The sequence below is a fragment of the Dermacentor andersoni genome, chromosome 3 (assembly GCF_023375885.2).
Source record: "Dermacentor andersoni chromosome 3, qqDerAnde1_hic_scaffold, whole genome shotgun sequence".
In the NCBI taxonomy this organism is placed as follows: domain Eukaryota; kingdom Metazoa; phylum Arthropoda; class Arachnida; order Ixodida; family Ixodidae; genus Dermacentor; species Dermacentor andersoni.
In genome coordinates, this window is record NC_092816.1 from 227,880,298 (window position 1) to 227,902,458 (window position 22,161).

Sequence of the window (22,161 nt, forward strand, 5' to 3'; positions counted from 1 at the left end):
CATCAGAGAGTGTTGTCTAAGGCGAGAGCAAGCATTTTGGTGGCCCTCTTGGGACCACGACATCCAGCGCGTCGCTGGCACCTGTAGTAACTCTGTTCAAGCATGTTCGTGACTAAACTACCCGCTGCCGTAAACGTGCCGGAGGCAGGAGAACAGTGGTTGCGCCAACACACAGACTATATGTGGCCATTGCACGGCAAGATTGTTTTAATTGGGGTGCATTCCCACAGTAAATGGCTCGAGGCTGTTCCTGTAGGGTGTGCGAATTTCCGTAGCAGTGTCAAAGTTCTGAGAACAATGTTTTCCCAGTTCGGTGTACCACACACACAGTGGTGCCGCATAATTGAGCCCCTTTCACAGGCTCCGTGAGTTCACGCAACGGAACCACATCGTATATAGTGCAACAACCTCCGATCACCCACAGATTGATGGTCTTGCTGAGTGCGATGTGCGGACGGTAAAGGATGGATTACAGAAGAGCGGAATCGCCGAATGAGCGACTTCTTTGGCTCACGTCTTGTGCAACTATAAGAGCACTCCCGTTCTTCTGTCTGTCTGTCTTTTTTATTGAAATGAAAATGAATAAAAGAGACGTAGTCACCTTATAAGTGGTGACAGCTACTCCTTTTCTCATAGCGGAAACAACAATATAAAACATACGCAGGGAAATGAAAAGAAATCACATCATACGGTCAGAAATCAACAGCACAGTCCTATACGCCCATGTACATAACAGCATAAAAGTCAAATGCAAGTTGCACCACAATGAGTTCGTAAACAGTCACAAACGCACACAAACGGCCGTGATGTAGTCTTCGATGAGCATATAAACCGATGAGGAATTACACAGTGTTAAAATAATTCACGCATAACAAATGTATGACACGTAATATACAAGCACAAATATTGTTACGTAGGAAGACGCAGACGAAAAGCTATGTACAAGTATACAAGAAGATACGCTGCGCTTGGCCAAGAGGCAACAGCCCGCGCTAGCTTCTAATCGTCGTCGTCGTCTTCACACTGCTCGCCTTTTCGTGATCGCATATATTGTTCCGTAGCACTACCCCCGGCTGCAAAAGCGCCGTCCCGGAGCGACTAAAGATCGGACTCGGAAGTAGTGTAGTAGGCCTTGAGCCTACTGACATGCACGACATCACTAGATGCCAGAGGAGAGGACGAGGTTGAACCCACACGAGCAATTTCGTAAGTCACAGGCGTCACCTGGCGCAGCACGCGGTAGGGCCCTGTGTATCGCGAAAGGAGCTTCTCGGAAAGTCCGACGTGACGAGAGGGCGACCACAGGAGCACGAGCGCACCAGGCGAAAACTGTACGTCACGATGGCGGGCGTTGTACTGACACTGCTGAGTGGTTTGTGAGGCCGTCAGTCGAGCACGGGCAAGCTGGCGTGCATGGTCAGCGAGGGCGATGGCGTCGCGCGCATACTCGCTTGTTGAGATCGCAGCAGGAGGAAGTGCCGTGTCTAGGGGCAAGGTAGGTTCACGACCGTACAGTAGATAAAATGGAGAAAATCCGGCGGTGTCGTGCCGGGAAGAATTGTACGCAAATGTTACGTGAGGAAGGGCAAAGTCCCAGTCGTGGTGGTCTTTGGAAACATACTTGGACAGCATATCGTTAAGAGTACGGTTTAACCGCTCTGTCAGGCCATTGGTTTGAGGATGGTATGAGGTAGTCAGTTTGTGTTGAATGGAGCAGGAACGCACAATGTCAGCGATAACTTTCGAGAGGAAGTTTCGACCACGGTCAGTAAGCAGCTGTCGCGGGGCGCCATGAAGCAAGATAATGTCTCGCAAGAGAAAGTCCGCGGCGTCAGTGGCGCAACTGGTAGGGAGAGCCCGAGTGATAGCGTATCGGGTGGCGTAATCAGTCGCGACGGCTACCCATTTGTTCCCATAGGATGACGTGGGAAAGGGACGGAGCAGGTCTAATCCAACACGAAAGAACGGTTCCACAGGGACGGTGATCGGCTGGAGATGACCGGCAGGTAGCACCTGAGGTGTTTTCTGATGCTGGCAGGGATCACAGGCAGCAACATAGCGTCGGACGGAGCGAGCAAGACCAGGCCAATAGAAGTGGCGGCGGACGCGGTCGTACGTGCGGGTTACCCCAAGATGTCCTGCAGTGGGTGCGTCATGCATCTCAAAGAGCACAGTCTGTCGTAGCTGTTTTGGCACGACAAGAAGAAGATCAGAGCCGTCAGGGAGGACGTTCCTTCGATACAGGATGCCGCCCTGGAGGACATATCGGCGAACGGATGCGTCGGTAGGTGTACAGCGCAGACTCTCGATAAGTGCTCGCAGCGATAGGTCTCGGTACTGCTCATCGGCGATGTTAGCGAAGGCAGACACAGAGAAAATGCCGTTGGCGCTACTACTGTCGGCGTCGTCAGGCTCGTCGACCGGGTAGCGAGACAGGCAGTCAGCGTCCTTGTGCAGTCGGCCAGATATACAGGTGACAGTATACGAATATTTTTGGAGGCGTAAGGCCCAGCGACCAAGTCTTCGTGTAGGATCTTTCAGTGAGCATAACCAGCAAAGCGCGTGATGGTCTGTGACAAAGGACAGGGTCGGCCATATAAGTATGGGCGGAATTTCGCAACGGCCCAAACTAGGGCCAGACACTCACGCTCAGTGATGGAATAGTTGCGCTCCGCGGGTGAGAGGAGCCTGCTGGCGTAAGCGATAACACGGTCGTGGCCATGCTGGCGTTGTGCCAGTACTGCGCCAATTCCGTGACCGCTGGCATCAGTACGGACTTCGGTAGGCGCAGAAGGATCGAAATGGGCCAGAACGGGAGGCGTTGTGAGAATATCGATTAGATTTGAGAATGCAGAGGCCTCGTTATCGCCCCACTGGAAAGGGGCGTCTTTTTTCAAAAGCTCGGTTAGTGGTCGTGCTATGGCGGCGAAATTTCTCACGATACGGCGGAAGTACGAACAAAGGCCGCTGAAGCTGCGCACATCCTTGACACACTTCGGAACATGGAAGTGCGCAACAGCATGGATCTTGCCTGGGTCCGGTTGCACTCCGTTCGCGTCAACGAGATGTCCAAGGACGGTAATCTGGCGACGGCCGAATCGACACTTCGATGCGTTGAGTTGCAGACCGGCTCGACGAAAAACGTCCAGGACTGCTGAGAGGCGCTCGAGGTGTGTAGCGAACGTTGGGGAGAATACGATAACGTCGTCCAAGTAGCACAGGGACGTGGACCATTTGAAACCGTGAAGAAGGGAGTCCATCATGCGTTCAAAAGTGGCAGGGGCGTTACATAGACCGAACGGCATCACTTTGAATTGATAAAGACCGTCGGTTGTTACAAAAGCAGTCTTCTCGCGATCGAGATCATCCACGGCAATCTGCCAGTAGCCGGAGCGAAGGTCAATAGAGGAGAAATAGCGAGCACCGTGGAGGCAGTCAAGGGCGTCATCAATCCGAGGTAGGGGATACACGTCCTTTTTGGTAACCCTGTTAAGGTGCCGATAGTCCACGCAAAAGAGCCATGAGCCATCCTTCTTTTTGACCAATACAACAGCTGACGCCCATGGACTATATGATGGTTCATTAATGTTCTTGGCAAGCATTTTGCGAACTTCTGCGTGAATAACTTGACGCTCAGCTGGTGACACTCTCGATACGGGCGGCGTTGAATAGGAGGGGCATCGCCGGTATTAATGCGATGTTTGATAGCTGTAGTTTGGGCCAAAGGACGATTGTTAAACTCAAAAATAGCGTGGTAGGAAAACAGAACGCGGTAGAGTTCACGAGCGTGCTCGCACGGCAAGTCGAGCGCAATCATTTTCTGTAAGTCAGCGATGGTGCAATTTGCCGACTGCGATGGTAGAGGAGTATCGGATGAAGTGTCGTCTACTGCAATGGATACTACTGAGTGATCCTCGAATGAGCAAAGCTGGGCCAGACACATCCCGCGTGGCAGCACTTGTGTCGTCAAGCCAAAGTTGACCACTGGCAGGAAGACGCAATTCGCCGTAATAGATAAAACTGTACGAGGTACTGATCCCGTGTGTAAGGAGGACGTCTTGCATAGGAGCCGCGATGTAGTGACCGTCGGGGACCGGTGGGGATGACACTAAGTCAACGTAAGTCAGTGCCGAAGGTGGCAAGCGAACGAAGTCGACGGAACTGAGGCGACTGGGGTGTGGTTCAGCGGGATCCAGAACAGTGCAGGTCAAGGTGGAGAGTACTGGCGGAACAATCGATGAGAGCAGAATGTGCGGAGAGGCAGTCTAAGCCGAGGATGATGTGGTGCGGACAGTGGGCGATGACTGTGAATAGCACGATAGTGGAGCGATCGGCGAAGGAGACGCGCGCGACACACATACCAACAACGGGGGCTGCCGCCATCGGCGACACGGACAACAGGCGTCGTGGCGGGCGTGATAATTTTCTTGAGCCGGTTACGAAGGTCAGCGCTCATTACGGACAAATGCGCCCCAGTGTCTATGAGTGCAGACACAGAAACACCGTCGACTTGCACGTCAAGAAGGTTCAGATGAGTTGGCAACGTCAGTAGAGGATTTGGTGGCGTGGGGAGCAATGCAGCGTCACCTCGAGGCTCTGCATCGTCTAGTTTTCCGGCTGGGAGCGGCGTCCGAAGGGAGTCGGTGAATAGGAGCGACGGAGCTGGGGAGAGCGAGATTGTCGTCGTTGGGGCGAAGGCGAACGAGAACAGGAGCGGTTTGGTGCAGGAGAATCAGCGGCGGCGTTATCGGAGCGTGCGGCATAGGGACGAGAAGGGCCACCTGGGGGGCGAGAGTAGGCAGTATAATAGACCGGGTGGGGGACTCCAGCGACTGCGACAGTGCCGAGAAATGTGCCCGATTCGATGGCAGTGGAAACAAATGGGCTTATCGTCAGCAGTGCGCCATTCAGATGGGTTGCGGAATCGCGGTGGGTAAGAAGATGCGGGACGGGGCGGAATCGAAGAAGGCGGGCGGGTATCAGGACGATGGGCCGAGCAGATGGTGTGAAGACCCATGTTTTCGAACTCTTGGCGGACAGCTGCCTGGATCAGTGTGACCGTGACTGCAGATGTGTTGGTGGGACTGGAGTCGAAGGCAGCCGGAAAGGCGGCCTCGATCTCACGCCGGACGATCCTGGTAACATCGGCAGTGTTGTTGGGACGAGGAGTATCGGCACAGGAAGATGTCGCTGGGGTGTTGGGCAGACGGGCAAACTGCTGGTCAATACGTCGGCTTTTAGCGAGTTCCAGGCGGCGGCACTCTTTTATAACAGCATCCACCGTCGCTACGTTGTTGCAGACGAGCAAGTTGAAGGCGTCATCGGCGATGCCTTTGAGGATGTGGGCAACCATGTCTGACTCAGTCAAGTGGGTGTCAACTTTGCGGCACAGAGCCAAGACGTCCGTCCTGAATGTACGTGACATAGGGCTCTGTTGAGGTCTGCACACGGCCGGAAAGCGCCTTCTGCGCTGCAGGTTGGTGACCGTAGGGGTTGCCGAACAAGTCTCGAAGCTGTGTCTTAAGTGAATCCCAACTGGTGAGCTCATCTTCGTGCGTGCGGTACCAAACTTTAGGTGTGCCACCGAGGTAAAAGACTACGTTGGCGAGCATAATAGTAGGGTCCCACCGGTAATTGCGGCTGACGTGTTCATACAGGCTGATCCAGTCATCAACGTCTTCCCCATCTTTGCCCGAGAATACGCCAGGATCACGGGGAGCGGGAAGAGTGATGTAGGTCGTCGAAGTGGCAGCAGGTGTCGGAGCCGGCGGAGTCGGGTTGTCGTCGCCGGGAGCCATGAAGGAAGGCTCGACGTACCGTCCACTGCGAAGCTCCGTGATGAGGTACAGGGAACGTCCACCTCCACCAGATATGTTACGTAGGAAGACGCAGACGAAAAGCTATGTACAAGTATATTTACAAGAAGATACGCTGCGCTTGGCCAAGAGGCAACAGCCCGCGCTAGCTTCTAATCGTCGTCGTCGTCTTCACACTGCTCGCCCTTTCGTGATCGCATATATTGTTCCGCAGCAATATTTACAAATAATAGAATAATGTTATAGTAACGTCGTGTTATTCTTCATTGCAATACCTAGTATTTGTTAAGGATGCCTGTTTATTCATAATAATGTTCAAGTGCATTCAATGCTGTTCGCTGTGCTATTTTAGGTGGCCATGGGCTTAGCAATTTTGCGACTGAGAAAGGCCGGTGAGGATCAATGGAGTGCAGCTCCTGTTCTAGCTGCCGTCTTTGCATCTCGTATATGGGACATTCCAGGAGTAGATGGCGAACATCCTCATCGTCGTGGCCACAGGAGCAAGCCTGGGAACGAGCCCGTTTGAGGCGATATAGGAAATGTTCGGTTTGTCGGTACGTTTAGAAAGTTGTACATCCAGCTGGTATTTGAGTTGAGGGTCCCCTACGTAGAGGATTGATTCCTTAGTGTTTTCATTGTGTGTGTGTGTGTGTGTGAAGTGATTTTAGGAAAGGAAACGGAAGAGATGAGTGCAGCGCCGTAACTGTCTCTCACAGGAGGACACCTCAACAGCACTGCACGGGGAAGGGGGAATGGGAAGAAAAAGATGAAGGAGAGAAAGACAGGTCGAACGTGGCAAGGGGAAGAAGAAAAAAAAAATGTGAGTGCGGGGCTCAGAGCCGCGCTCTCAAGTGCGTCGCATTGCAGTAGTCTAGCAGTGCCGAAAGAGCGTGCTTCACGATGGACGAGTGGGCTGCAGGGAATAGCAGCGCGGTCGCCGTATCGTAAGTCAGTCCCAGTCGCCGATAGACTGTACACAAGTCCGTGCGCTTTAGTAGTCTCAATATTCGTTTTGTGTCCATTGGTGATAAAGGGATGAGTTGAATTTCTGCATCCTTATGGGCCGATTTTGCCAATGAGTCCACTAGTTCGTTGCCTGCTATACCAGCATGGCCCGGCACCCACTGTAATATCACTTCATGTTTCCTTTCATTAGCCTGAGTTAAACTGTTCAGTTATTCGTGTGTGTGTGGTTGGATGTCATCAATATTTTCAAGACATGCTAAAGCCGATATGGAGTCCGTGCAAATTACCCACTTTGTGGGTGTCTCATCTTTTTTGATAAAATGAGTGGCTTGGAGAATTGCCACTAATTCCTCTATTGTTGGTGACGACGTCTGTCCTAGTCGATAAGCGTACTCTACCTCTAAGGATGGTATAACAGACGCTGCAGTCACACTTTCTTTGATTACAGAACCGTCTGTGTAGACGTGAATAGATTCCTGGTACTTGTCAAATAGGTGATGTAACGCTAATTGTCTGTCTGTCTTCTTACGCCGACATTGTGGCCCAAGTTGTCTATCAGCTTGGGCCAGTAAGCATGTGTTCGTGGTCCTGATACGGTGATGATCGTTCCATCGCCGTCATTCCTGCTTCGTGATCCGACTCCCGTAATGTCGTCGTCGTCACACCTTCTATGCCGGCTTAGTGGCACAAGTTTAATACGTAGGTGCTCGTGTTTTTTATGCATTCGCTGCCATTGCGTCGTCGCCATTCCAGGTTTGTCGTCCAACTCTCGTCATGCCTTCGTTGTAACACCGTCATACAGCCGTCATGCATTGGTAGTGATACCGCCGTCGTGATGCCATCTTGGTCGTTCCAGTTCTGGCTTCGTCACCCGATACTCGTCATGCCGCCGTCGTCTCGCCCTCCTCGTCATCAGGCTTCGTAATACAATCATCGTTACGCCGTTGTCTTCAAACGCTCGTCTCCATCCCATTTTGCTCATACCGTCGTCATGCCATTGCCTTCATTGAGTCATTCTCACACAGCTGTCATCACGCATTCGATCACGTACCTTCGTCATGGTGCCATCACGATCCTTCCATTATTGCAACTTCCGTCTCGAATCACGCCGTCATCATCAAGCCATCACCATCAAGCAGTCATCAGCATACCATTGTCATGATGTCGTCGTTGTTCACTGCCTTCGTCGCTCCGTGAAATTAATCCTTGTTTGTCATTCAAACGCGATTATGGTGTTGCTGCCATACCATGGCAGCATCACAGCGGCTATTATGCATCCGTTGTCTTTCCGTCGTTTGCAATGCCGTCGTGGTCGCTCCAACTTCTTCATTCAACTTCTGTCATGCAGTCGTCGTGACGCCGTCGTCGTAGTGCCATTGTATTCAAGCACTCATTGCCATTGCATTGTCATCTTACAATAGTCATCGCGTCGTCGTCATACAGTCATCGTGATGCATTTAATGTAATGTCGTCAGCATGATGCCAACGCGGTCGTTTCTTCTTCGTCATTCTAACTTCGTCATCCAAGTCTCGACAGGAAGTGGTCGCCACGCCATCAACGTCATACAGTCGTCGTTACACCATTGTCATCATGCTGTCGTCGTGACGCTATCGTTTTACCATCGTCATCACATAAGTAATATCACCCCATTGTCCTTAATTGATACCGTCCAGTAGCTCTTGCTCTTGACGACATTCCTTCTTCGTCATTTTATCGTAACTATGCCGTCTTCAATCAATCGTAACTATGTGCCGTTGTCATTCGGTCGTCGTCATTTGCGTCTGTTTGAGACAGACAACGCGACCATTGTGAGCCGTCGCCGTCATGTCATCGTGGTCGTGCCATCGCCGTCATTCCAACTTTGTCATCCGGTTGCCGCCATGCCAGCGTCGTCACGGCTACGTTGTTGTTCACTCGTCATTATCCCGGTGCCACCATGTTTTCGTCAAGCGTAGCCATTACACCATTGTAATCATTTAGGAATTGTCATCTCATTGTCGTCATAGGGCCGTCGTCATACCGCATTTTTGTTCCTTCCACGTAAGTCTATTGTCGTCGCTGCGTCGGCGTTACACAGTCGTCGTCATGCCTTCATACTGATGGGCGACTTGAGTGTCATAGCAAAGCGGGGCTATACCGGACAACGTACAACACAGCCAAAGAAACGCAAGTCTCACAGTAATCACTAAAGATGCTAAACAAACGTCACCAAAGAAATACTGCATCCCAGTGCATTGCTCAAATGACAATGGTATTACCATCGATAGCCATCGTTAGATGAATTCTGCAGTAATTTCCCTTAAATAATTTTTGCGTAGTGTCCCAACCAAATGCGACGGCTACGGTTGGTAATCTAAACTAGCAGCCTCAAGCTCAGAAGCATGTTTTAGTCACTTACTCACCACGCCGGGTACAGGCACTGAAACTCCTATGCTTTTTAGAAGTCGCGCTACCAGTAATGATTTGTGACTGTCGCATGGCCTCAGAAAGACGCGCGAAGTGCGAGTCACCTACCCCAAGCAACCTTCCATGGTGGCAGAATGGCTACGCAGCATTCTGTTGCAGAGTACGAAGTCACAGATCGAACTGTTGGCTTCGGCAGCCTCGTGACCGTGGAGACAGAATCAAAAACACGCCCGTGGCTGCTGCTTTAAATCCGCGTCAAAAGCGCCAGGTGGTTTAAATTAATACGGATCCACCTGCTACATCACATGTCCCCTCTGCGTGCTGCTTTGATTCCCAAAGCCCTACAATTTTGAAGAGCCGCTCTCGAAAAGACAATCTCAGCCCTTGGTTCACACCTCCATTAGCCCACAATGGGTTTTGGTACGCAGCACCTGGTGGCTGTAGCGTGCAGCATGAGGATAGCCGACTGCGTAACGTCGGGGTCCCTGAAGACACGATAGTGTCTGTGGCTGATAGCCTCATTTATGAGGTCAGTGACACCGACAATCCACTAGGCAATGCTAACCACGGCACCCGGTGCGTGCCGTGCATATGCTGTACATGCACAATATGTCGCACTGCCTCAAGAAGAAAACGGGAAAGTGTGGTGTTGTGGTCGTTTTCTCGGTGCCACAAAAACAATCGAGAATGTGTCACACGGTGAACAAAGGTTAAAGTACTGACGCCTGTTTGACTTCCATGTGGCTGCAGTTTACATAAATATACTTCCGTGCGCCAAATGCTATATTTGTCAAACGGTGGGTGTTTAAACGATTGCGTGAGGGAACACAGGGCAGCTGTCAGTGCATTAGCGGCTGGGGACCATCTGGCTGATGTTTGCCGTAGGGGCTCGTGCACCACAAAGTTTCAAAGCACTGTTGTGCTCAATTGGCTTCATAGCCAAGTGGATAGATAAGTATTCGAAGTGTTGTGGGTGATAGGTGTGTAAGCACCGTGTCCCTGGCTCTAAAAAAATGTTTTCGTATCTGGAAAATAACCTGTTCATCAATTTGTTCCGATAGCTCCTGTGTTAGAGGGGGAAAAGATGAGCGTTGCTTCCTTGCGTCTAGCTCGTCCCATGAATGTTAGGTTTATTCGTAGTAAAAATTCAGCGCAAGTCTAGCACTTCGTCCTGTGTGCTTCTTTGCCTCGTAACGATGTCTTTTTCGCACTAGGTAATGATGTCTGGAGATTTACGGCTATTCACGCAGCTTGTGATCAGAAATTAGTGTGACAGCTAAAATCAGGTTTCGGCAAGAACTCACGATGTTTTTACAGCGAAGCTGTCTATGGCTACGATCCAGGAGTTTATTGCGTCAACGCGAAAAAAACTCGACCTTAAAAAGCGAGAGTGAAAGAGACAACAACACAAGCAAACGCATATCGCCCGTGGCATCGGAGCTCGGTTTAACGGCAGCCTGTGCCTAAAAGGGTGCTCCATCGCAGCTGTCTCTGTGTGAATGTAATGAGGTAGTGAGTGACGTATTGTGCGCCCGGTGAGCAGACCACGGGGCATCTTGCAGCGAACTTTATGTGGCGCAGATTCGGAGTTTCGTGTTGTCTGCCAGGATACATTATCATCATCAGCAATGGCTCGAGCGTCATTGTTTTCTTCCTTTGCAGCCCTCGTCGCCACCGCACAAATGCGCTCATGCTGCTCATCATCTTCCACAGCCGAGGCCGTTAAGCGAAAAAACTATCAACACCAATGGCTGTTTCGTGTACAGCGGACGTCACGGCTCTACAGGTGGATGGTGTAGCTGATCTCACTTTCATTCTGCCGGTGCAACGGCTAAGCCGCACGTCGTCAGGACTGCGAAAGAACAACATCGTGCATATGAAGATGAAGTGATGGAGTGATGAAGTGATGGAGGGAGCAACGACGCCAGTGTGAACATGGACGGGGGGCGGACGCGGCGGCCGATGAGCGTGCCCACATGACGGCGCGTAAGCGACTAGAACCGACGAAGCATACCGAGAGCCAGATAATGGCGCGAAGCGGCGTCAAGGGGTCAACGTGACTGATTTGAAGGGTACGAGGTTCCATAGAGACTTTCCTGGTCGACATCTCGGCCTTACCTGCAACGTGTGTGACACACTTGATAACGGCCGCCGTCGTAATAGGGAGGCCGCGTTTTCGCGGCTATGATGCCCTTTTTAGGGGGTATAAGCCATTCGTTGTCTCACGTAACGGGCACATTTAATAACACAAGTGTACGTGAATGTGTGTGCGTACCCATATCGTCACGATGGCCACAGATAAGAATAAATATGTTTGTACGATCGTTCAAAAATCTGTGCCACATCTGTGTCGTGCGCTAAATATCTTTGCTGGTCATCCACCTTCACAGAATGGTATGACTCATGAATTTTTTTAAAGCTTGAAAACCGTTTAGGCAAATAGGCGTACTGTCCCATTAGGCCCATGATGCTGTATCATGCCCATTAGGTGTAGGAACGGTTTCAATGTTTATTCCACCTTCAAATATAGGAGAGGCACGGATAGTTCAAAGTAGAGGAACCAGGGTGCTATAATTTTGCTTAAAATACTCATTGCGCATGTATCGGTGAAGTCTTTCTCAGGTCCACAACTGAACCGTCAACAATAGAGAATGCACTACACCGAACGGGACGAATCATGCGAGAGCAGTATAATGACAGGAACATATCGTGACACAATCGACTCACTTTAACATATAGTGGGTCCGAAAGGCCTGTGGAGCAAATTCTCGTTTCGCCTAAACTCCGGTTGTTTATGGGCACATGTCAGATTTTTCTATCTACACTTATTACACGGAAAACGAATGTGCAATTTCTATTCGGAATAATGAAGCAGCGTCCCTTCCGGGGAGCCCAATAACAAAACATTGTCATTAGTGGGTACGTTACCTGCGTACAAGTTTTAGTCGCAATGCATAAACAAGTTAATACACTGAGAACAACGCATATCTAACGACATTGTCCAAAAATTACGGTGTTTATTGTGCATTGTTTCTACGAAGCTAACTAACCCTCTACTAAACGGAGTTAACTTTGAGTCGCCGAGGCACCGATGTTAACACACCGATAAAGTAAAATAGTTTGGAAATCAAAATATTTAGGCATATTATTCTTCCATCATGATAAGGAAATTGGAAATAAATTATTCAAACGTAGAGTCATCAATTGTTATTACCTCACGTGCGCGCATCAGCTGATCTATTTCTATCATGCACCGGGACCTAACAACACGCAAGTACCACGTAGATGAATAGAACCTCAGTAATGTTGTTTGCAATCGCTTGGAGATACTCAGATTATTTGTTGCATTCCGCCGGATTACATAAATACTTTCAATATTTATTCAACTTCTCTAATAATATAATTAGATGAAGCGTCCGAATGAGAAAATTGTAGACCAACATAAAAGGCTCCCGATATAACTTTATGTTACTCAACACGTGATGCATAAAAGTGTTTTTCCGAGCGTAAAAGAAGGCCGCGAATGCACCAAAAGTTGCTCGAGCGGCCAGTCGTGCGGCAATCTTGCGTGTATTCGCCGGCTTTGTTCACGCTCAGGAGGAACTATTATGAAGCACGTAATGAGGAACAGAAAGGTGTACCGGCAGTTTTTTATGTTGCTCTACAATTTTCTCATTGGCACTTTTTATATACACCTAATTTTTGAGAAGTTAATTAATTAAGACTAGTCATCTAATTAAACGGAGTGCAAAAAATAACCTGAGTACCTCCACGGAACGGCAAACAACATTATCGAGGTTCTGTCTGGCTACGAGGCTACGAGGCAATATTTTTAACATCTTCGTGCATGATAGTCGGGACAGCCTGTACATGTACAAGGAATATAAAGAATACTAGGAGCGACCGTTCGTCGATATTTGCTTTGTATACTTTTATGGTCGGGAACCTTATCGACTACGATTCGATGTGACTCTTCCACTTCATTTGTTTCTTGTGGTGACAAACAAACCCTACATATTTTCGAAACATGTGTTTCTGAATACTTAAAGTACCGGTCGCAGAATCTTGGCCCGCTCTTAACACTGTAGTGGTATACTTGGTGTTTCCAGGCCCATAAATGTATTTGCGGATTATTGCTCCGAAAGTACTGTCGAGATGTGGTGACAAAAAAACCCTACATGTTTTCGAAACATCTGTTTCTGAATACTTAAAATACCGGTCGCAGAATCTTGACCCGCTCTTAACCCTATAGCGGTATACTTGGTGTTTCCTGGCCCATAAAGGTATTTGCAGATTATTGCTCCGAATGTACTGTCGAGACAAGTCTCTTGAAACGTCGCCATATTTCGTAACAATGGAGCTATAATAATTTATAATGCGGGATTTAGAAGAAATTCAAAAGATTTTCCCCATGAGGCCGCGGCATATTTGTTTCCTCTGAGCCTTCAATATAAGTGCACTATATACGGTGTTTTGAGTCCATCAAACTTAGTTGCATGGAATTATATTCTTTGGCTACTACAGTTGAAGTTCGCGAAATGCCTCCAATACCGTATTATGAATTTATAATGAATGCTTAAGGAATCATTTTTCTAGAAATAATATACAAGGCATAATAGGACATCCTATTGATATTTCGTTCTTCTGCAGAACTGTAAACTGGCACGTTTTTGTTAAATATTGAATTCATACAGCTATACAATCAAGCTTGAAAAATTCTAGAAGAACCTTGTACATAGGTGTCCCAACAATACAGCGTGATTTTAATTTCTAAGTTCGACTCTACGCATGCTCTACTTTCAGCAAGTAGTTGGGATGGCTCAGAGTAGCCTAAAAGGCAGTACGGCTTGCAGTAAGAAAAGAAAGGAAAGCGCGCTGAGCTATAAACCTCTAATACGACTGATCGGTGCGTCCATCAGGTACTAAGAGCCATCAAGTTGTTCCCCTGCTTCCCCCCAAAAAAGACGCTTTTAGCCTTAAATGGAGCTGTACAGAGCTATACAGAATCACTCTCCGAATGTGTTACTGAGGAGTGGTGTGTGAGATTAGCAAGATGACAAGAGATTACGCAGGAATGTCCGATAAATTGTGTTTAAATGGCCGAAGCACTGGACCCGTTGATAAAATTTTGACGATCGACTATGGTGCGCACCGCTGTCGTAGTGCTTTGTGTGTCAGATGTTTTTATGGGGAAGTATTCGGTACTGTGTGGATCTCCATTGCCACTACAACATGACAATAATCATCATCTTCATAAGCCTGGTTACACCCCCTGCGGGGCAAAGGCCTCTCCCATACTTCTCCAACTACCGCGGTCATGTGCTAATTGTGGCCATGTTGTTCCTGCCAACTTCTTAATCTCATCTGCCCACCTAACTTTCTGCCGCCGACTGCTAGGCTTCCCTTCTCTTGGAATCCAGTCCGTAACCTTTAATGACCATCGGTTGTCTTCCCTCCTCATTACATGTCCTGCCCATGCCCATTTCTTTTTCTTGATTTCAACTAAGATATCATTAACTCGTGGTTGTTCCCTCACCCAATCTGTTCTTTTGTTATCCCTTAACGTTACACCCATCATTCTTCTTTCCATAGCTGGTTGCGTCGTCCTCAATTTAAGTACAACCCTTTTGCTAAGCTTCCAGGTTTCTGCCGCGTAGGTGAGTAGTGGTAAGACACAGCTGCTATACACTTTTCTCTTGAGGGATAATGGCAACCTGCTGTTCATGATCTGAGAATGCCTGACAAACGCATCCCAGCCCATTCTTATTCTTCTGATTATTTCACTCTCATGATCCGTATCCGCGGTTACTGCCTGCCATAAGTAGATGTGTTCCCCTACCACTTCCAGTTCCTCGCTACCTATCGTGAACTGCTGTTCTCTTACGAGACCTAAACATTAATTTAGTTTTCTGCAGATTAATTTTTAGACCCCCCCTTCGGCTTTGCCTCCCCAGGTCAGTGAGCATGTATTGCAAATGGTACCCTGAGCTATTAAGCAAGGCAATATCATCAGCGAATCGCAAGTTACTAAGGTATTCTCTATTAACTCTTATCCCCGGCCACGGCGGCCGCATTTTGATGGGGGCGAAATGCGAAAACACCCGTGTGCTTAGATTTAGGTGCACGTTAAAGAACCCCAGGTGGTCGAAATTTCCGGAGTCCTCCACTACGGCGTGCCTCATAATCAGAAAGTGGTTTTGGCACCTAAAACCCAATAATGCAATTTTTAAACTAAGATTGTATCTCCCTGCCTGACACCTTTCTTTATTGGGATCTCTTTGCTTTCTTAATGGAGGACTACGGTGGCTGTGGAGCCGCTATAGATAGCTTTCAGTATTTTTACATACGGCTCGCCTACACCCTGATTCCGTAATGCCACCATGTTTGCTGAGGTTTTGGCTCGATTGAACGCTTTAATGTAATCAATGAAAGCTATATATAAGGGTTTGTTATATTCGGCACATTTCTATATCACCTGATTGATGGTGTGAATATGGTGTATTACTGAGCAGCCTTTATGGAATCCTGCCTGGTCCTTTGGTTGACAGAAGTCTAAGGTGTTCCTGATTCTATTTGAGATTTCCTTAGTAAATACTTTGTAGGCAACGGACAGTAAGCTGGTCGGTGTATAATTTTTCAAGTCTTTGCCGTCCCCTTTCTGATGGATTAGGATTATGCTAAGCGTTCTTCCAAGATTCCGGTACGCTCGAGGCCATGAGGCATTGCGTATACAGGGTGGTCAGTTTTTCTAGAACAATCTGCCCACCATCCTTCAACAAATCTGCTGTTACCTAATCCTCCCCAGCTGCCTTCACCCTTTGCATAGCTCCCAAAGCTTTCTTTACTTCTTCCTGCGTTACTTGTGGGATGTCAAATTCCTTTAGACTATTCTCTCTTCCATTATCGTCGTGGGTGCCACTGGTACTGTATAAATCTCTGTAGAACTCCTCAGCCACTTTAACTATCTCATCCATATTAGTAATGATATTGCCGGCTTAGTCTCTTAACGCATACATCTGATTCTTGCCAATTCCTAGTTTTTTCTTCACTGCTTTTAGGCTTCCTCCGTTCCTGAGAGCATGTTCAATTCTATCCATATTATAATTCCTTATGTCAGCTGTCTTACGTTTGTTGATTAACTTGGAAAGCTCTGCCAGTTCTATTCTAGCTGTAGGGTTGGAAGCTTTCATACATTGGCGTTTCTTGATCAGATCTTTCGTCTCCTGCGATAGCATACTGATATCCTTGCTAACGAAATTAATACCGACTTCTATTGCACAGTCCTTAATGATGCCCATAAAATTGTCGTTCATTGCCTCAGCACTAAGTTCCTCTTCCTGAGTTAAAGCCGAATATCTGTTCTTTAGCTTGATCAGGAATTCCTCTAGTTTCCATCTTACCGCTAGCTCATTGATCGGCTTCTTACGTACCAGTTTCTACCGTTCCCTTGTCATATCTTGGCTAATTCGAGTTCTTACCATCCTATTTTCACTGCAGCGCACCTTGCCGAGCACGTCCACATCTTGTATTATGCCAGGGTTAGCGCAGAGTATGAGGTCTATTTCATTTTTAGACTCGCCATTCGGGCACCCCCACGCCCACTTTCGGCTATCCCGCTTGCAGAGAAGGTATTCATTATCCGCATATTATATCGTTCTGCAAACTCCACTAATAACTCTTTCCTGCTATTCCTAAAACCTATGCCATATTCTTCCACTGGCTTATCTCCAGTCCGCTTCTTGCCTACCCTGGTATTGACGTCGCCCATCAGAATAATGTATGTTGTTTTGATTTTACCCATCGCCAATTTCACGTCTTTATAGAAGCTTTGAACTTCCTGGTCATCATGACTGGATGTAGGGGCGTAGGCCTGTACGACCTTCAATTTGTACGTCTTATTAAGTTTCACAACAAGACCCGCCACCCTCTCGTTAATGCTATAGAGTTCCTGTATATTAATTACCAGGTATATCTTTATTAATCAGGAATCGGACTCCTAGTTCTTGTCTCTCCACTAAGCCCCGGTAGCACAGGACGTGCCGGTTTTTTAGCACTGTATGTGCTTCTTTTGCCCTCCTAACCTCACTGAGCCCTATTATATCCCATTTACTGCCCGCTAATTCCTCCAATAGCACTGCTAGACTCGCCTCACTCGATAACATTGTACCGTTGAACGTTGCCAGGTTCAGATTCCAATATATCAGCCTGTCCGGACGCAAATATTCTAGCACCCTCTGCTGCGTCACAGGTCGGACCGCCGCCGCGGTCAGTTCCTTCGCAGCTGCTGCGGACTGAGGGCCGGGGTTTGATTGTTGTATTCATATGGGAGGTTGTGGCCAAGTACTGCACCTGGGTGGCCAATCCTACTCTGGTGAGGGAGTGCGTTACCTGTTCTGGTCACCGGAATCAGGCCGCACTCCAGGCCTGTTTATGTAATTTTATCAACACGGGGATCTTTTTTTTATCCGGTGTAAAATTGCGCGGCACCGGGATTCGAAGCACGGTTCTCTTGCAGCCGAAGTGGATGCTCTACCTCTACGCCACCGCTGCATCATGGCAATACCTTGTGACAAAATTTCCATGTCGCACAGCAGACCTCGAGATTGCAAATCTGATCCCGGCCAAGGCAGGCGTATTCTGATGGAATACGTTCAAAATGCCTGTATACCGGAAATTGCGTGCGCGTTGAAGAATTCCAGATTATAAAAAATAATGCTCCGACCCTTTGGCGTGCTTCATATACAGGCCGTGGCATAAAAAACCACACAATTTGTCTGAGGCCCGCGAACGACTGAGGCCCGCGATCGTAATTAATCAGTTCACCTTCAGCAACCACTGTGTCATTCATCTTGCACATACCACCAGTTCACAATCATGTTACAAGGGCTGTCACCGTTTCTCCCCAGAAAACTACCGCGATTCGTGAGATCCTTTCTTCTAATCATGCAAGAATGCTTTGGATCTGTTCACGCTTGACTGGCGTTATGGCCGCAGAAAATTTTTCATCACTTGTCTATGTAGAACTAGTGAATGTAAGGAGAGTGTCTTTGAAGTCATTTCCCTAGTCAGACACTGCTTCCATCGTTCAGAGCCACGGTCGCATAGCCAGACCAATGAAATGAGCGCAGATTTGAGCATTATTCGCCATGTCATCATCTGAGGCAAATTGTGATATTGTGTCGCTTCCTTTGGTACTAGGTGGCTCGCGAGGACACGTCGGAAGCCAAAGGCAATTATTGGTGCCTGCACCCTGCGTACAAGGACATGTTCAAGGACGGCAACTACCACCGGCGCCGGCGCATGAACCGGTGCCCGAGGCCCGCCGCACTGCTCGCCGGGGCGCCGCCGCCGGTGGCCGCCAGGGGGCCCCACCAGCTACCGGGCGCCTTTGCGCCCGTGCGGCCTTCGCAGCCCGACGCGTTCCTCGGCTACCGCGGGCATCACCACCAGCACGACTTGGGCGTCGCGCAGTCGCAGCTGAGCGCAGAGTACTTTTTCGAGGCCGCGCAGAGGGCTACTGGCCTGTGGACTGAGCAGGGGACCTCCAGTGCCGGCGAACGACATTACTGACTCGTGACCACAAATCACTCAACTACTTTCGCATATTAGTGAAATACCCTCACGTCTCCTCCCACACAGCGGCGTGAGTCCAGGATCCAATGGTCCGCCTATGTACCCTTATCCCGATATTAGTCAATATTTTGGTCATGTTTGCAGTGGTGATTGATATTGAGGATAGCCGTAAAATAAACTAAAACTCAAGCTGTGTCTTTGTTCACTTCCTGAGAAATACAGACGGGGGGAGATAAAGATACGTAATGTCTAAGAAAATATGAGATATAAACTACATTCTTTTTCCTTCCTATCAAGGCATTATTTTGAGCCAGACAGGACGCATCAATATATTCCCGGTAACAAAAGTCTTAACCAAATCGTTTGAATATGCTCAAAATTCTCGTACTGACGCCGATCCACATGGGAATTCGTATGTTATAGAATTGTGAGAGACCACGTGTAACCGCTTAACGTTATCTCTCATTGAATGCTCGACTGCAGAGCGGTGTCAAAAATAGCGTAAACAATGTGAAGTAGACACCATGCGTGTTCCAATAAGTCTCTCACGCTGCACGTACATCCTTTATGCCAATGCCATCTGTGACGGGTAGAATTGTCCGCACATATGTCAACCTTGTCTGCAAGAAGAAAGACAAGAAAGATGCATATGCATTACTTTCCACACATTGCTCCTTATGGGTCAATATACATGCCTAAGCGTTGAAGCATTTCAGTTATTCTCTGTACAGCGTGTATCACGTAACTTGAGCAAAACTTTGAAAATATGCAAATGCCACGTAGCTGGACCGAACCAAGATAATGTCGTTTGCCGTGGCTTGGAGATACTGAGATTGGTTTTTGCATTCCGCCAAATTAATAATTACTTTTATTTGTTAATAAACTTCTTAATTATTTATTTATTTATTTATTTATTTATTTATTGAGTACCCCATGGGCCCGTTAGGGCATTACATAGGGGGGGACGGACGAAAAAGTTCAAGCGTAAGTGGAATGTGTCCAATGCAAATATATGCAGGCATTTGGAACCATAAAAAAAAAAATGATCGAAACATCGAGCAGAAACAAACAAAATAAAAAAAGGAAAGAAAAGAGAAACGGAGTTTGTACAATATCTGGTAGCGTGAAAAACGCATAAGAATCTAAAATTCCATGTAGACAACCAGTACCCATCAGAACACGAGTTTAAAGATGCAATCGAATGATGATTTAGGTAAACAACCTACACACGTACATGTCAGGTGAAACGGAATGAATTTTATACAATGCCAAGCACATGAAAACACTGTTTAAGTAAATATTTAAGCAAATTTGGCTTCGTAAGAGTTAGTAGACTCTAAAAAGGTTAGCATTGCAGCATGAAATGATGATTCCATAAGCGAGGCAATGTCTGAAGGTAGTGAGTTGCATTCGGCAATAGATAAAACTAGGGGCGAATTTTGGTAAGCGTTAGGCCTGGCCAATTGAAGTTTTACTTTATGAACATGGTCTGTGTGGGTCGAGATGTGGGGAGTGGGAAGAATATTGGCTCGAGCGAATGCAATGTTGCTGTGGTAAAGGCTGTGGAAAAAGGACAACCGTGATAATTCCCTGCGCATGTCAAGGGAAGGGAGAATAAGTAATTTCTTTAACGCCGACACACTTTGATATCAAGAGTATGGAGTTAAAATGAACCGCGCAGCTTTATTTTGAAATGATTCGAGTAGGTTCGTGAGATTATAGTGCTGGGGGTGCCAAATAACGGACGCATATTCTAAAGAGGGCCTGATAAGAAAAGTGTATGTTCGAAGTCTGGTGTCTGTGTTCGCAAGGTGTAAATGCCGTTTCAGGTAACCAAGCTTTTGCATGCTTTTCTAGTGATGCGTTCAATGTGACCATTCCAGCTTAAATTGGAGGTAAACAGGACACCCAAGTACTTGATTGAAGATACTGAGTCAACAGTAATACCGCGTATTGTACACTGGTCAGATGTATGTCGAGTTGTGGAACCAAATTTTACGTTTTTACTTTTGGCTATGTTAATTTCCATCTGCCATGTGTCACACCAGTTAGTTACTTTTGTTAAATCAGACTGCAGCCCAGAGATGTCGTCAGGGCACCTTATTTCGTTATACAAGGCGCAGTCATCTGCGAAGAGATGTATTTGTGAATTATTAATAGTTGTGATCTCATTAATGTATATTAAAGATAGCAGTGGACCAAGCACTGATCCTTAAGGAACTCCCGAACTGACGTGAGTGCGGTTAGAAAAGCAGTTCTTTAGACTCATTACTTGAAATCTGTTCGTTAGGAACTCCTGAATACATCACGTCATGTTGTAGTCAAGCTGTAGGTTTCTAACGTTCAGTTTTAGTCGACTGTGAGGTACCCGCTTGAAAGCTTTAGAAAAAGCAATAAAAATGGCGTCTGTACTAATCAATTTCTGTCAAATGTCAAAGAAAAAAATTCAGAGCAACACAAGAAAATCCCGATACAGCTTTCTGTTGCTCAAGACGTGCCACATAAAAGTGTCTTTCCGAGCATGAAATAAGCCCGCGAATACGAGCAAAATTGCAGCGCGATTAGCAGCTCTAGGCATTTTGCGTGTATTCGCGGGCTTCTTTCACGCTCAGGAAACCACTTCTGCGTGCCATGTATTAAGAAACAGAAAGCTGTATTGGGAGTTTCTCATGCTGCTCTGTAATTTTTTCATTGACCCTTTAAATATGGATACAATAATTGAGAAGTTCATTAAATAGTTACGACTAATAATCTAATTAGGCGGAATCCTAAAACGTAATCTGAATATCTTCCAAGGGCGGCAAAGAACATTATCTTGATTCAGTCCAGTTACGTGGCATATGCATATTTTTTTAATTTTGTTCAAGTTAGGTGAAACACCCTTCATTTTAGGTACAGAACCTTTAAAAATCGCGTATGGCCGACAGCGGAATGGTACACTTTGAGCTGGATTACTCAAAGCAGCAGACATTACTCGCACGAAAAATCTAAGTGCACATTGGAGTTATTAGCAGGATTAATGGTTAATGGATTACCCGGGTTGCAATTCGTACATTGCAATAGGTGCCGTAAAGTTAATAATTAAAACGTTGACAAGTGAATTTTGGTAATTGGACTATGCATTCCAATTTCTTTTGCAAATCATGTCAGCCTCTTTAAGTAACCCAGGGGATTGACTGCAAATAAACTATTCGTGCCAGGTGATTCTAAAAAAATTCTTCATGGTCTAAAAAAACGACAGCCTGCGTGCCACGTCCATCAGGCTGTATTCATCATGATGCATGACAAATTTGTGATAATTAGAATATGTTTTACTTATGCTGTGAACTGCATTTTTAATTCTGACAGATTTTTGTGTTTTTAGACTCACAGTGATATACAATGTGGAGGTAAATATAC

At 47.3% G+C, this 22,161-nt stretch overlaps 1 protein-coding gene across 1 annotated transcript in view; it reads left to right on the forward strand.

The window, feature by feature from the left end:
* The window catches only part of LOC126536149 (uncharacterized), a 75,887-nt gene extending 56,930 nt beyond the window's left edge, over positions 1–18,957 (forward strand). Inside the window, exon 3 of the mRNA XM_050183022.3 lies at positions 18,388–18,957. Coding sequence (XP_050038979.2) covers positions 18,388–18,759 — 372 coding nt within the window. The 3' untranslated portion in view covers positions 18,760–18,957. The remainder of the gene's footprint in view (positions 1–18,387) is intronic.
* The last annotated feature ends 3,204 nt before the right edge of the window (positions 18,958–22,161 follow it).